This window comes from Pan troglodytes, chromosome 5, assembly GCF_028858775.2.
Source record: "Pan troglodytes isolate AG18354 chromosome 5, NHGRI_mPanTro3-v2.0_pri, whole genome shotgun sequence".
Lineage (NCBI taxonomy): Eukaryota > Metazoa > Chordata > Mammalia > Primates > Hominidae > Pan > Pan troglodytes.
The window spans coordinates 30,590,294-30,606,776 of NC_072403.2; the positions used below are offsets into that span (position 1 = coordinate 30,590,294).

The window sequence follows — 16,483 nt, forward strand, 5'->3', positions numbered from 1 at the left end:
CTGGAAGAACTTTTCTCAACCCCAGAGAGAACCTAGACAAACCAGAACGTACAATTCAAAATTACAGGCCAAGTAGAATGACTCACAGTTATAACCCCAACACTTTGGGAGGCCAAGGGAAGAGGACTGCTTGAGCCCAGGAGTTTGAGACCAGCCTAGGCAACATAGTGAGATGTCATCTCTATTAAAACTTAAAAAAAAAAATTAGCCAGGCATGGTGGTGTGCACTTGTAGTCCCTGCTACTCAGGAGGCTGAGGTGGGAGAGTTGCCTGAGTTGAGGCTGCAGTGAGCCATGATCACACCACTGCACTCCAGCCTGGGCAACAGAGCAAGACCCTGTCTCAAAAGAACAAAACACCCCCAAACAACAACAACAACAAAAACACACAAAAAGTACAAAACACACAGGCAACACAAAGAAAAGCAACAGAAAAGAAAGACAAGAGTATTAGGTCCCAAAGATTTCAGATAATGGAATTCTGGCATATAAATATAAAATGAAATGTTTAAAAAAAAAAAAAGAAGAAGTAGTAGCAAGGTACAAGACTAAAAAAAAAAAAAAAGATCCTGGCAGATTTGAAAAATAACCAAGCACAACTTCTAAAAACAAAAAGATTTTTGCTATTAAAAGCTCAATGGATGGGCTAAATAGCAGATTAGACACTGCTGAAGAGAGAATTTGTGAACTTAGAAGGTCACATTTGAGCAAAGACTTAGAAGAGATGAGGGAGTGAATCATGTGGACAGCTGAGAGGAAAGAGTTCCCAGGCAGAGGGAAAAAGAAACACAAAGGCTTGAGGCGGGGAATGTGCCTGTGTATTGCAGGAACAGCAAGAAGGTCAGCATCGCTAGAAAAGGGAAAGCACTAGAAGGTCAGGGTTGGGGACAATGGGAGGCTGTATTATAGGTTAGTATGAAGGATCTTTGGCTTTTACCATGAAACTGGAAATGCTTCAGGATTAGCTCCCTCGAGCTTCTGCGTTGAAAAGAGAGTATAGCAATCAAAGGCAGAAATGGAGAGACAAGTTAGCAGCTTCGGCAATAATCCAGGTGAGAGGACGGTGTCTTGCACCAAGGTGGTAGTAGTGAAGGCCCTGAGGAGTCAGAGCCTTGATTTATTTTAAGGTAGAGCATATAGGATTTGCTGATGGATAAGATGTAAGGTGTGACACAAAAACAAGAGTCCTAGATGACTCTGAGCAACTGGAAGAATGGGGTTGTCATTCTCCAAATGCAAGAGATATCTAAGTGGAGCTGCTGAATAGGCCACAGGATAAACACGTCCAGGGTTCATGGGAGAGAGGGCTGGAGACATACACTGGGAGGCATCATTGTGTAGCTGGTATTCAAAGCCACAAGACTGGTTAACACCACCAAGAGAGTGAGTGACAATGGAAAAGGAATGTTCATGCTTGAGGGATGAACTTGAGTAGAAAGAGTGAAAATGCACGAGGGGGGAAATGGTCTATTTTCAAAATATTCCATGAATGTGTCTCACCTAGTCACATGCATCTGCAGAGAGACCTTAAGGTGCAAGGGGGAGAAACTTAAAATAAAACAGTGCCTTCTGATCTTGAGAGTGCCATATTTTGCTGCAGCAGGCGTGCAAATCACACTATAGCAATTCCCTCGCTGCTTCAGCCAGAGCAAACCAAATATAGTTCCAGCCTGACTAAAAAGTGCCGACCATCTGAAATGACAATCATATGGATCCCATTCGCTGTTCATTCTAACGCTGCTGGATTAATTGGCCTAAAATCCTGTTTTGTGTTTCCTTGGTCAATAATATGCTACTGAAAATAAGTTAGCAATTTATTTTCAATATATTTTGCCAATATTGGTTGGGAGTAGTGGAGTCAAGCTTCCTGAACTTGATATTCAGACATGAAAAAAGTATGCAAAACTGCTTCACAAATTTTTTTAAAAATCATTTTTGTCACCTGGACTGTGGCACTCCAGAACTTGGTTTTAATCTTAGCTAAGAAGATCCCAAACATGAGGCCTCTTCAATTTTTATATATAAAAAAAGGAAATGCTGACTATCCCTAATTGTGTTTTTGTTTTTTGAGACGGAGTCTCACTCTGTCGCCCAGGCTGAAGTGCAGTGGCATGATCTCAGCTCACTGCAACCTCCACCTCCTGGATTCATGCAATTCTTCTGCCTCAGCCTCCCAACTAGCTGAGATTACAGGTATACACCACCACGTCCGGCTAATTTTTATATTTTTAGTAGAGACGGGGTTTCACCATGTTGGCCAGGCTGGTCTTGAACTCCTGACCTCAGGTGATTTGCCTGCCCCGGCCTCCCAAAATGCTGCGATTACAGGCATAAGCCACTGCTCCCGGCCCCATACTTGTGTTTTTGCTTTTTTTCTATCTTCAATCTTTCCCTAAAGACAACTGTATTAGTCTGCTCAAGCTTCCATAAAAAGAAAAAAGTACTATAGAGTCGGTGGCTTAAATAACGGAATTTATTTTCTCAAAGCTCTGGAGGCTTGAAGGGAGTATGCTAATTCTATTGGATAAAGGCCCCACCCTTATGACCTCATTTAAATTTAATTACCTCCAATAAAGTCTTTACCTCCAAATATAGTCACAGGGGTTGGAGCTTTAACATATGAATTTTGGGAGACACAAACATTCATTCTATAACAGCACCTATGCGTATGCCTAGGAATGCAGCTGACTTCCCACGGCCAATTCAAAATAAGAAACAGAAACTATGTGGTATCAGCCAGGGTGGGCATGGAAGAAAACTGAGAAGCATACAGTCACACCTACTTCCCTTTTAGGGAGTCCCTGTCACATCCTGCTCATCCTCCCATCATCTCCCTTCCATTATGTTTCCACAAACCCAAGCTTCCAAATGAAGGTGTTGGCTGATATTACTTATTTAAGCCTTAAGGTCTTATTCTTTCTTAGGACGTTAGCATTTTCATCTGGAGATTCCTGAAGACAAAAAGGTATTTCAGGTACCTTTGACAGATGATGGTATGGGAGATATTTGGGAGATGGGCAAGTATCTTATGGTTCTCTACTCATAGTTCCTTAACACACTCACTTTATTATTGAAGCTTGAGAGAAGCAGGGTGTTGCAGCAACAGACCAAGCCCCCAAGTGTTCATTAAAAAGAGAATTGAGCTCTCTAAAGAGGCAGATCATGGAGACAAGAACCAGCATTATTCCAGGGGACTTCCAGAGACACAGCCCACACAAAAAATATATTCATATTAATCTATCTGGGAGGAAATTGGCATCATTAAGAAAATCCTGGAAAGCTCAAAATAAAAAAGAAAACTTTCTAGTTCAATATGGCAGATAGATGTATATCCAGCTCTCCTCTTTCCTGTGCATGGTCTTACTGGGGGGAAAAACTGTGAGGGGAGGCAAACAGGACATAAGAACAGACAAAAGAAAATAAACCATAACAACACTGGAAAATAAGAATGGACATCATTAATAGACCAATCATTTCAAAGAATTCCTGGAAGATAGAAAGCAGATGGCATGGCACTGACTGGAAAGGAAGAGAGGAAACTCATTTCCTAGAAAAAGGAAGAACAGCACTTTTGGTGACAGCACTGGAGAAGCTCCAAGCCCTGAGCCAATGGATGCAAAGAGACAGAACCGGCCAAGGCACAATCGTTGGGGTGATCACCAAACGAAAAACAGATCTCAAGCTAAAGCCAGAGAACTGCTCTCTCAAGAGACAGAGCTCTACCTCCATGGGGCCCTGGTGGCAGCACTGGGCCTGGGAGAAAAGGAGAGTCAACAGAGTCTGTGGACGCACAGCTTTGCCCTGGAATGAAATCTACTTTATTCCGAGAGTCAACAGAGTCTGCGAATGCACAGCTCTGCCCTGGAATGAAATCTACTTTATGCTGAAGCACCACACCTCTAGGCAGAGCTCTCCTTCCAGTGGCTGCCTGGGGAGTGCTCACCCATACACACCAGAGGGAAACCTGACCAGACACCTCCCACTCATGCACTCAGATGCCACAGCAAGCCTCACATGAATCAATGAGTGGACAGCTACGTCAGAAAGCAGCCAAGTATCCTGATCAGTGGAGCCCCTCACAGATCAAAAGGAATAGGCAACCAAGGACTGCTAGACATTTGAGAAATTAAAAAAAAAAAAAAAAAAAGAACATGAAAAAGAAAGGCTATGATAAACAAATAGAAGATTAAAGGAACAAAGAAAAACTTTAAACCACAATTAATATCAATAATTAAAATAGTAATTAATATCTTTGGAAAAATTTGAAAGGATTTTGCCTCCATAAAACAAAAATAGGCTGCTACAAATGAGGGGCAAAAATCAGAGAATAAGAAAAATTATTGGAAATTCAAAATAGGATTGTTAAAATTAAAACCTCAATGAACAAGTGGAATAACTGTTGATAATGCTAGCAGCTAATATATATTAAGTACCTCCTACGTGTTAGGCCCAGGATCTGTTCTTCGCATTTTAAACATCCTAACATACCTAATAATCAAACTAACTCAGTGAGGCAGGTACTATTATTCTCCCCATCTCACAGGTGAGGAAACAGAGTTAAAGAGATTAATGGCTGGGCGCGGTGGTTCACACCTGTAATTTTAGCACTCTGGGAGGCCGAGGCGAGAGGATCACTTGAGATCAGGAGTTCGAGACCAGCCTGGCCAATGAAACCCTGTCTCTACTAAAAATACAAAAATTAGTCGGACATGGTGGCAGGTGCCTGTAATCCCAGCTACTCGGGAGGCTGAGGCAGAAAAATTACTTGAACCCGGGAGATGGAGGTTGCAGTGAACAGAGGTTGTGCCACTGCACTCTAGCCTGGGCAACAGAGTGAGGCTCCATCTCATTAAAAAAAAAAAAAAAAAGAGAGAGAGAGAGAGATTAAGTCACTTGCTCAGACAGCTAAAAATTAGGTAAGTCAGAATTCAAAGTCAAGCTATCTGGCTCCAGAACACCTGTTCTACGTGGCTGAAGGCAAGTTACAGATTTGAAAGGTAGACGTGAGGACATTCCCCTAGTGTGCACATGAACACAAACACACACATACACGCACACACACAAAGACAAAGGAAAAGAAAATATGGGGCAATGTTAGAAGGCATAGGGGAGAGTCCAGAATTTTCATCATCTAGCTAAGAGGCATTATAGGAAGAAAGAGCAGAGACAATAGAGGGGAAGAAGTGAAGAAATAATAGAACAAAATTTCCTTTAAATGAAGAAAACCAGTCTTCAAATTAAAAGTGCCTACATAGTACAAGCAGGCAAGCAGGATATATGGCCTAGACATCTTGATAAAAGTTAAAAACTCCAAAAGTTCTTAAGGACATACCCTAAAATCTTCCAAAGAGAAAAAAATAGGTTACCTTCAAAAGAACCAGAATCACAGAGCAGCATCATATTTCTCGTAGGCATTAGTGGAACAACGAGGGCAATGGAGGAATTCAAAATTCTAAGGGGGATGAAGAGGATTGGTGAATGGGTACAAAATACAGTTAGAAGGAATAAGTTCTAGCGTTTGATAGCAACGTAGGGTGACTATAGTTAACAATAATTAATTGTGTATTTCAAAATAGCTAAAAGAGAAGATCTGGAATGTTCCCAACATAAAGAAATGATAAATATTTTAGGTGAGAGGTGATGATATCCCAGTTATCCAAATCGATCATTATACATTGTATGCTTGTATCAAAACATCACATGTACCCCATAAATGTGCACAATGATTATGTATCCACAAAAATCCATAAAAATTAAAAACTTTAATATATACAATATAATACATCTTTAAATTCTAAAGAAAAATAATTTTGAATTTCTTTGTTTTCTTTTCTTTTTTTTTTTTTTTGTTTTAGACAAGGTCTCACTCTATCACGCAGGCTGGAGTGCAGTGGTGCAATCTTGGCTCACTGCAGCCTCCGCCTCCTGGGTTCAAGCAATCCTTCTACCTCAGCCTCCTGAGTAACTGGGACAACAGGTGTACACCACCACACCTAGCTAATTTTTGGGTTTTTTTTTTTTTTTTTTTTTTTTTTTTTTGTAGAGACAGGGTTTCATCACGTTGCCCAGGCTGGTCTAGAACTTCTGGGCCCAAATGACCATCTACCTCGGCCTCCCAAAGTTTGGGATTACAGTTGTGAGCCGCCATGCCAGGCCTTGAATTTCTTTATTGCACAAACTATCTATCAAACATGTAAACAAAATCAACATATTTTTGAACATTTGAAAACTCAGAATATTATCACCTGCATACAAATAAAAATTTTTTTGGAGGAGGTATTCCAGCAAAATGAAAAATGAATCCAAGAAAGAATGATGAAATACATGATATATAAGAAACAACAGCAGCTAAGTGTAATGCAGAAGAAGGAAAACATTGAGGAAAAAATAGAAAATGATCTATTAGAAGATAATTGGAAGAACCTTGTGCTGGGACCTTGACACTCAGAATTCATCTGCACAGCTTCATATAGCCCCTACCCTCATCTCCTCTAGGGAAGGGGATGGAAAGGTGAAAATTACATTTCTCAACATCCCTGTACCTAAGGTTCTGAATGTTATTCAGGTTCTGCCAATGAAATGCATTCAAGTGAGATTTGGAAGTCGGACGTGAAGCCCTGACTCCCATATTTCCTTCTACATGCAATGTAATGTGGGCTGAACAATGGAACCTGGAGTGCGGTGCCACATGATCCTGTCCTATTCAAGATTTCTGCCCAGCCTTAAGAGTTGTACAATATGGTTAGGCTCTTCAGCCTGTAATCCCACCTACTCAGGAGGCTGAGGGAGGAAGATGGCTTGAGTCCAGGAGTTCAAGGCTACAGTGAGCTATAGCTGCACCACTGCATGCCAGCATGGGCAACAGAATGAGCTCCCCTCTCTAAAAAACAGAAACAATAAATAAAAGAATTGTATAATACAGTACCCCATAACTTGTTTTTTTTTTCATTTCTATAAAATTGTCTGCCAAATAGAACAAGAATAAAAATGGTGTTAGGAAAATTGCTTTTCAGATAAATGACAAAATTAGAATCCCAACTTCATACCATATACAGTATAAATTTACATGAATTAAAGGCCTAAATGTGAAATGCAAAGCTTTAAAACTATTAAAAGTAAATGTAGCAGAAATATCTTTCCAACCACTGATTAGGGATGGATTTATTAACAAGACCCAAAAAGCAAGCATTATAAAGAATATATTTAAATATATATATGTGTATTCATTCTCAAATATTTATTGATACAACTTGATAAACAGAGTCTATGGAAATCCATAGCTAACATCATATATAATTGTGAAAGCCTGAAAGCTTTGCCCCTAAGATCAGGAAGAAGACAAGGATTTTGCTCTCACCACTTCTATCCAACATTGTACTGGAGGTTCTAGCCAGGCCAATTAGGAGAGAAAGCAAATAAAAGCATCCAGATTGGAAAGGAATGTGTAAAACTATGTCTATTCACAGATAACATGATCTTATATATAGAAAATCCTAAGGAGTCCACAAAAATATGACTAGAGTTCAGCAAGGATGATATGAAAACAACATACTAAAGTCAATTGTATTTCTACACATTAGGAATGAATGAGCTGAAAATAAAATTAAGAAAAGAATTCTGTATACTAACACACTAACAGCATCACAAAGAGTAAGTACTTAGGAACAAATTTAACAAAAGAAGTATAAGTCTTGTACAGTGGAGACTGCAAAACATCATCAAAAGAAGTAAAGACAACCTAAATGAATGGAAATAACTCAAACGCTCATAGGCTTAAAATGGATAAACATATCATGGTATTATATATCTATCCGGTGGAATATTATTTGGTAATAAAAAAGGAACAGCATATCTACTACATCGTGGATAAACCTTGACACCATTATGCTAAGTGAAAGAAATCAGACACAAGGACCACATTTTGTACCATTCCATTTACATGAAATGTCCAGAATACGCAAATCCATAGAGATAGAATGCAAATCAGTGGCTGCCAGTGGTGGGAAGGAATGGCATGTGACAGACTGTTTAAGCATCTGAGGATTTTTTAGAAGTGGTGAAAATGGGGCCGGGCTTGGTGGCTTGTGCCTGTCATCCCACAACTTTGGGAGGTCGAGATGAGAGAATCACTTGAGGGCAGGATTTTGAGACCAGCCTGGTCAACATAGCAAAATTCCATCTCTACTAAAAATACAAAAATTAGCTGAGCGTGGTGGCACACACCTGTAATCCCAGCTACTCAGGAGGCTGAGGCACGAGAATCGCTTGAACCTGGCAGGTGAAGGTTGCAGTGAGCAGAGATCGTGCCACTGCACTCCAGCCTGGGCAACAGAGCAAGACTCGCTCTCAAAAAAAAAAAAAAAAAAGAAAAAAAAAGGGGTGAAACTGTTTTGAAATTGATGGTTGGATAACTGTGAATATACTAAAAGCTACTGAATTTTATACTTTAAATGGGTAAATGTTCTGATATGGGAAATATATCTCAATGAAGCTAACATTTTAAAAAGAAAATGTATTGAACACCTACGTTTGCAGGGCACTATTCTAGTTTGTGAGGATATAGCAGTGAATAAAAAGTTTCCCTTTGGGAGTTTCCATTCCAGTGGAAGGGCCACATAAATTGTCCCAAGATACCCAAGGAATTTTGAGGTTTTATTGTGCAATTAGTTTTGGTAAACTGTGCAGAATAATGATGAAAAAGAGAATTTCCAGAAGCTAAGCTAGGCTTCCAGAAGCAGGAAGGTAATAAGGTTGTTTACAGAAATGGCAAATTAAGACCTAGGTGCCAAACTCCAGCAACATTCTAGAGTGAGTTATTGAACAGATAATTCATGAGCACTTCACAAAGACAGTAGCGACCAATTTATAAGTGTGGTCTTACAAAAAGCAGGGCAGGCCAGCAGAACTCAATTGTTTTTCTTTCTACCTTTCTATATTTTCCAAATTTTCCATAATGATAACATGTAATATATCTTAGTAACAAAAGAGGACTTCACATACTTTTTAGATGGCTATTGTTCCCATGTTGTTAGATCAACAGAATGCTGTAAGAATTATGGGCTGGCAGGCTCTCCCAAGACATCCTTATGTGTACAGTGCAGAAATGCGCTGGGGATGATGTTACAATTAGAGATCACTGTCAACAGGTGGTAATGTGCTACCTGATAACCTCCTGGTCAAAATTTCTGCTGAGGACTTAGTGCTCAGTCATAGCCATGGAAAGAATGAATTGGGAGGGAAGGTGATTAGGTCTTAGTGAGCATTTTCCCTCCCTCCCTTCCTTCTTTCCTTCTTTTTTTCCTCCCTCCTTCCCTCCTTTCCTCTCTCCCTTCCTTCCTTGTTTCCTTCTGAAAGACATGATTATGGTCTGATAAACAGAGGTCAGAATTAGGGAACAAATGATACAGTGAGGAATTCACAGCAAGAGCCTACCTAGGTCATGAGCTGTGGCCCTAGCAGAATGAAGAAATGAACACGATGTGTAGCCTGAAAACTGGAATTTACCTCAAACACCAAAGTAACCTTTCCTACTCCGGAAATGGAAAAAGAGGCCAGGACTTCCAGCAATCTTCTTACTGGTTTCAGTTCAGGGACTAACATTATGGTCTTAAAAGTACAGATAATTATCTAATGAACTGTTAATTAATCCACAGAAGACAATCTAGAAGAGGAATATTTGTGTGCATCATTTATAGTCACTATTCAAAAATTATTAAATTACTCAAATAACAGCATAAATGTTCACCAGAAGAATGCTGAAGACATGTCCTGAATGTAGGAGCCTCCTTCCAAATACTGCTTATTCTAGGGCAAAATGAACTGAGTAATTGTGCTAATGAAAAGTTAGACATTATTCATCATTGCTTCCAGGTTTTATATTATTTCAAGCACACGTAGTGCTGGAAAGCATGTCCTAATAATTACAGAACATGGGCAATAAAAACATCCTACAATGGCATTTAGCTTCCTAAATCACCATATTTTTAAAAATCTAAACTTCCTAAATAAGTAAATTTGTGGACTGTTGCTTTTATAGACCTTGTTTTAGAGTAAGTACTGGTTAGAAATGTCAGGTATTGTAATTTTCCCACCTTTTTAAGAATTTTTTTGCTTTCCGTTCAATAATTTTTCCAAGGAACCTTATGTTTTTCTGTTTTCTAGCCTGTAAGTTCTCTTTAAAGTGTTTTTATTTTAATATGTCACACTTGATTCTGAAAGAATTCATGAGACACACTTGTAAGTTTTAAAGTGCAACTGCCCTGTGGGTTTTTAAAAGATCTGACCAGGTCGGGAACACCTGTCCATTTCCGTTCCCCCATCAGGTTCTCACGGCAGTGCTTTTTTCTTTCTTTCTTTTTTTTTCTTTTAATACAACCCTTGCATTTACCATCTGAATTAGTTTCCTAGGGCTACTGTATCAAAGTACAGCAAACTAAGCACCGGAAAACAACAGAAATGTTTTGTAGTCTCCCACAGTTCTGGAAGCTGGAAGTTGTAAATCAACGCATCAGCTGGGCCATGTCCCTCTGAGAGTCTGATCAGAATCCTTCTTTGTCCCTTCCTAGCTTCTGATGGTGGCCGTCAATCCTCGGCGTTCCTTTTCTTGCAGCTGCATCCCTCCAATCTGTCCCTCTATTGTCACATGGAGCTCTCCTTGTGTGCCTCTGGGTCAAAATTTTCCTCTTATAAGGGCACCAGTCGCAGTGGATAAAGGGCCCTCTCATAACCTCTTCTTGATACCATCTGCAGAAACCTTATTTTTACGTAAGGTCACATTCACAGGTATTGGGGGTTAGGACTGAACGCATCTTTTGTGGGGACACCACGCAACCCATAACACCATTGTTTGTACTTTTCAAAAGAAAAGCTTCCTGAAATTTGCCTGTCCTGTCCCATTAGCGACTGCATGAAGTACCTAGAGCAGACAGTATTTTCTAAGTTTAAGGTGAAAAACGCCATCTACCTTATAGTGAGACAAAATAACAACTCGAGCCTTTACACACTAGGGGTTTTCTTTCATCTCTGACCAAAGGGAGTCAGCCAATGATGGAATCAATGACAGTCCGGCGTGGTGGCTCACACCTGTAACCCCAGCACTTTGGGATGCCAAGGAGGGAGGATCACGAGGTCAGGAGATTGAGACCATCCTGGCTAACACGGTGAAACCCCGTCTCTACTAAAAATACAAAAAATTAGCCAGGTGCGGTGGCGGGCGCCTGCAGTCCCAGCTACTTGGGAGGCTGAGGCAGGAGAATGGCATGAACCCGGGAAGCAGAGCTTGCAGTGAGCCGAGATCGTGCCACTGCACTCCAGCCTGGGCGACAGAGTGAGACTCTGTCTCAAAAAAAAAACAAAAAAAAAAGAAAGAAAACTCAGAATACATGAAACACTTATCCCAGCATAAGGTACTGTACAGCTAAAAGTGATGGGTGTGGAATGGTGAGGCTTGCTCATGGCTGCTACCTTTTTTAAAAATAAAAAGACAAAATGAGTTATGAAACAAACCTTGTGACTGAAACGTTGCTGTCCCCGTGGCTGCTGCTTTAGATCTGAGATAAAATTTTTAATGAAGGAGATTAGTGTGATTTTCAAAATTATATGTTACAGAACCTTGGAGAGGTACACCCCAGGAGAAATGTGCTTTTATTGGCTGCATCTCTCTGCCTGGGCTCTAGCACACTGTCTGAATGGAGGCTGAGTGAATGAAATAAATCCTTCTTTAAATAGCGTGACAAGGCCGGGCCTGGTGGCTCATGCCTGTAATCTCAATACTTTAGGAGGCTGAGGTGGGAGGCTCACCTGAGGTCAGGACCAGCCTGGCCAACATGCCGAAACCCCATCTCTACTAAAAATACAAAAATTAGCCGGGCATGGTGGCGCATGCCTGTGATCCCAGCTACTCGGGAGGCTGAAGCAGGAGAATTGCTTGAACCTGGGAGGTGGAGGTTGCCGTGAGAAGAGATTGTACCACTGCACTCTAGCCTGGGTGACAGAGTGAGACTCTGTCTAAAAAAATAAAAATAATAATAGCGTGACAAAAACTTACATTAAAAAAATTGCTGGGTGCAGTGGCTCACACCTGTAATCCCAGCACTTTGGGAGGCTGAGGTGGGCAGATCACTTAAGGTCAGGAGTTCGAGGCCAGTCTGGCCAATATGGTGAAACCCTTTCTCTATTAAAAATAAAAAAATTAGCCAGGTATGGTGACATGCGCCTGTAATCCCAGCTACTTGGGAGGCTGAGGCAGGAGAATTGCTTGAACCCGGGAGGCGGAGGTTGCAGTGAGCTGAGATTGCACCACTGTACTCCAGTCTGGGTGACAGAGCAAGATTCTGTCTCAAAAAAAAAAAAAAAAAAAAAAGAACGAACGAAAGAAAAAAGAAAAAAATTACATTAAAAATTAGTCATTATAAATTGTACATTCCTAGAAAAAATTATAAACAAATCATGCCAACAAATGGCTGCTTTTCTTCTTTTAGATTCTCGTTCCATTTATTCAATTGTGTGTGTGTATATATATATATATATACACACACACTTTAGTACAGCTATCATCTTAGAGTTGTATAATACTTTCATTCAATATTTTATCACAAAATTATCCTTCATTGTTATATTTTTTATAATTTGTTTGCAACATTCCATTGATTATTACAATTTACTTCATCATTTCTTTGTTTCCAACTTGGGATGTTTATAAATAATGCTGGAGTGAAATGCTTCTGCAGGCTCAGAAAAGGGCAAGCTGCAGCTTTTGTATCTGAAGGGAATGGAAACAGCCCAAAGAGGGCCTCTTTCAGAGATCCAAACAGATTGTCTGCATAGCATTGTCCTACAGGCTGTTAAGAACGAGCTGTATTTATAAGTTGTCCCATTTATGGTTTACTGAGTGAGGAAACTAAGCTGGCAAAGCCCTGCTTTTTAGAGCCAGTGAACTCACAAAAGATGCAGCCATAATATATTCCTAGTTCAATTTAGCCAGTGGGGCAGCTAGGGAAGTTCTCCTCTTTTATGATTCCTCTTTCCTTGCCGTATCAGCCACTACTTTGACAAAACCTGTCTTCGCCAAGGCAGCCTTCAGCTTCAGCGGTGAATGCAGGCCATGGGTCTACCTCCTGGGCACCTCTCCAGGAGTCACAGAAACAGCGCTAGAAAGGAAGGAGGGGATTTCCCACTCATTGGGAGGGTCAACTTGATAAAACAGATAAGAGAACAATTGAAAGGAGCAATAGGTGGCATGTAGTGAAGGAGTATACGTTGGGAGAAAGAAATGGTAAGAAACAAATATGCACCAATTGCTATGGTAAATTTTACCATCTTTTCCACAGTCTTAGATTAATGCACTGTCTTACAGCCCTTGTATTACAACATAACACCACAGTTTTCTACTCCTGGAAACACTGTCCCTACATTAGGAAAAACAATTTTAGAAGGTGAAACCTTGAGTGTACACCATGTGGCTTTAAATATTCCCCCTAATTATGGAAACAACTTAGCTTTCAAATGGCTCAGCACTTTTATTTCTCCCTAAATTCAATTCTTATCCAATGGGGTCACCACTGCTATCTAAGTAGGTGCTTTGCCTTGTGCTATAGTAAGTAAATTATCACCTTTAGAAAACATGCCCCAAGGAAGGCTAGAGAAAGTGCAGACACCCCCGCCAACCACTATGCAGCCCGCCCAGCCAGGGCTCCGCCCTCTCCAGGCCCAGAGGCTGGATGCTTTGTATGTCAGTGAAAGTAAATCTGCTTTGTGCCAAATTCTGAAGACAGCTGGTGATTACTAACCTTTAGTATCAGGCAACTGTTCATAAACCTGAGATTGTCCCATCTTTCAATTCTTATCAGCAGACCTATGATCAGCTAGTAAAAAGTTTTCCTTTAGAATTTAACTTTCAGGCATTAAGTAAATAATTGTTTGCTTTTTCCCTATGAAGGAAGAGGAGCAAAATGGAAAGAAGGTAGAATATTGTCAATTAACAATCCATCCTATTAATAATCAGGAAATAAGTGGTTTATAATATTCATCATCGCCATTATCAAAATAATAGTCATTTATAATAGTTCTTTGTATCACAAGGCAATTTTACATATATCGCATTAGTTGAGCATCCCAATACCACCAGAGGTAAGACAAATATTGTTATCTCCAACAGGTATATAGAATATTCTAGTTGAATCGGTTGAAGCTCTGTGGCTCACCATTCAGAAGTTAAGTTTCCAGTTTCTCCAAAACAATCTTCTAAGTATCAATGAGTAAGGAATATAGAAGATGAAAATGAGTCTGGTCTTTCTTAATTTCAGCACTTTCTCTCGCCAAAGCAGTTGATAAATCATTCATGAGGCACACTTCTCCACTCCTTACTGCCTGGGCCTGGGGAGTGGTACAGAAAAGAAAGCAGTTCTAAAAGTAACCTGCAGAGATGACTTGCCTAGCTGCTCCTGCACCTACAAAACGGTCTCAAACTGCAAAATCCTCATCAACAAAGAAAGAGATAGAGTGAAGGAAATCAGACAGCACATGCAGCTAGAGGCCAAGTCAACAAAGTAAAACTCTGGCAGTTTTTCAGTACTATTAGTCTATGCTCTGACTTTCTCCACTGAAAGTGGATAAACCTGTGCCAATCAACACAGAGGATTACTGATAAATATGCTGGCAACAGAGATAATGCTTTACAATTGCGGGATAAAATGACTCCCTATTAGGAGATCAAGTAGAATTAAGGGAAACATAATCCAGCATTGGTTTTTAAACACAAGAAGGGCATTCTTGAGGAACGGGGAGGAAGCAGATTCTGTGGGGCTCTAAAGGGAGGGCCAGGGACCAGCTGGGAGAAAATACAGGCAAGGAAGATATTCCAAACCCTCCTTTTTCAACTTCCTAGGAGTCAGATTATTGGGGAGCTGCTGGAAAGATAATACAAGATTTTTTTCACACTCAAACTCATCAAACTAATAAAAAAATCAGCATTGCAGTAACACTGTGAGGCTGGTGAAGGGTTAGCAAAGTTCTCAGAAGCAACAGTATCTCTGTATATGCAGACAAATATACAGATAGAAGGTGCACTAATCAGGGAGATCCCATTCCCAGGCAGGACCAAAAGCATTCCCAATATGCAAGAGGACTTATGGCATGACAGAGAAGCTCTTTTTAAACATAATCATAAAACTGTACTGGGAAAGATAATTAAAGATATGAATAAAGGGAATGTGAAACCTCATTCAACTTGGGAGGACAATACATATTAAAGATAACAATATGTTACGTTAACAGAGAAACAAAGAGTGAATTAAGGGCCAGGCTCAGTGGCTCATGCCTGGAATCCCAGCACTTTGAGAGGCCAAGGCAGGAGGATCACTTGAGGCCAGGAGTTTGGGATCAGCCTGGCCAACATAGTGAGATGCTATTTCTATATTTAAAAAAAAATTAGAAGAATTAAAACTCAACAGAATGCTTTAAAACACTTAATGAAATTTATTTGAAAACATAAACCAGCAAAAATATAAAAGGATATTTGGGAAATGAGAAGAAAAGGTAATGATAAATTTAATACTTATTAGAACAAAAAATTATTAGATCAAAAAAATCTTCTAAAATGTAAAACCCCAAATGACTTTTTATTTGGACTTATTCTACAACAAACTAGGAATAATAAAACTACGGGATGAGAATTACTACTTAACAAATGCTGTCATGACAACTGTATACTACCACTAGAAAGAAAATTTACTTGGATGTTCAAAAGACAAACAAAAAATTAATGTGAATAGTAAAGAAAAAAGAGGGAGAAGGAGGGAAATACAATATTAGTTTCAAACACAGGAACAAAATTATTTTGGATCAATTAAGGAATTAGATATTATCAAAGGCAAGATAAATAAACACAAAAAAATAGTCAAGTTCCACAGAGTAAAAAGTAGCATTCTCCAAATAGCATTTATTTAACACTTGTCATGAAGGAATGAAAGCGCTAAATGTTAGGAATACAGAGATGAATAAAGCAGGTTTGACAGAACTTCTACCAGCCTGGCAGACTAACACATGGAGGCTCCTTTCAACAAACACATGGCCAGGCAGAATAAAATACAAGCACACCTCGAAACACACACGACCTTGATTCAAGTGAGTTCTACAACATGTCTTATTTAATCTACCGTAGTCTCTTTTTCTGTCATATATTCTATGTACTAGAGAAAAGTCTGACCCATAACGGGTGACAAAAGATGTACAAGTAATATTTCCAGACCTATCAAAACCAGAGAAAGAGCATCACAATGAATATTAAAATGTAAGTTTTAATGTGGCTCAAAGTGTGTATTTTCATGGGAAATAGTCAAGAAGCAAACAGTAAATATCAGCTGATATAAGAGGCAGAATTCCAAAATGGCCCCACAATTCTGACACCGTGTTAGTCCCATGATTACATTATAGTAGATAGCAAAAGGGATTTTGCAGATATAATTAAGGTTACTAAACAGTTGGCT

At 39.7% G+C, this 16,483-nt stretch overlaps 1 protein-coding gene across 10 annotated transcripts in view; it reads right to left on the reverse strand.

Moving 5' to 3' along the window:
* KIAA0319 overlaps window positions 1-16,483 on the reverse strand; it is a 107,515-nt gene that overhangs the window by 79,503 nt on the left and 11,529 nt on the right. For 7 of the 10 annotated variants that reach the window (XR_010157580.1, XR_001718319.4, XM_016954995.4 and 4 more), the window contains exon 2: window positions 14,201-14,372. The exons of 2 other annotated variants lie outside the window; for them this stretch is intronic. Coding sequence is in view for 6 of the 8 variants with exons in the window: in XM_016954995.4 (XP_016810484.1) it covers window positions 14,201-14,203 (3 nt within the window). In the remaining 2 variants the exon portion in view is untranslated. Of the gene's footprint in view, window positions 1-14,200; window positions 14,373-16,483 lie in introns of those variants that run through there. One more of the 10 variants, XM_063812141.1, reaches the window with a different exon arrangement.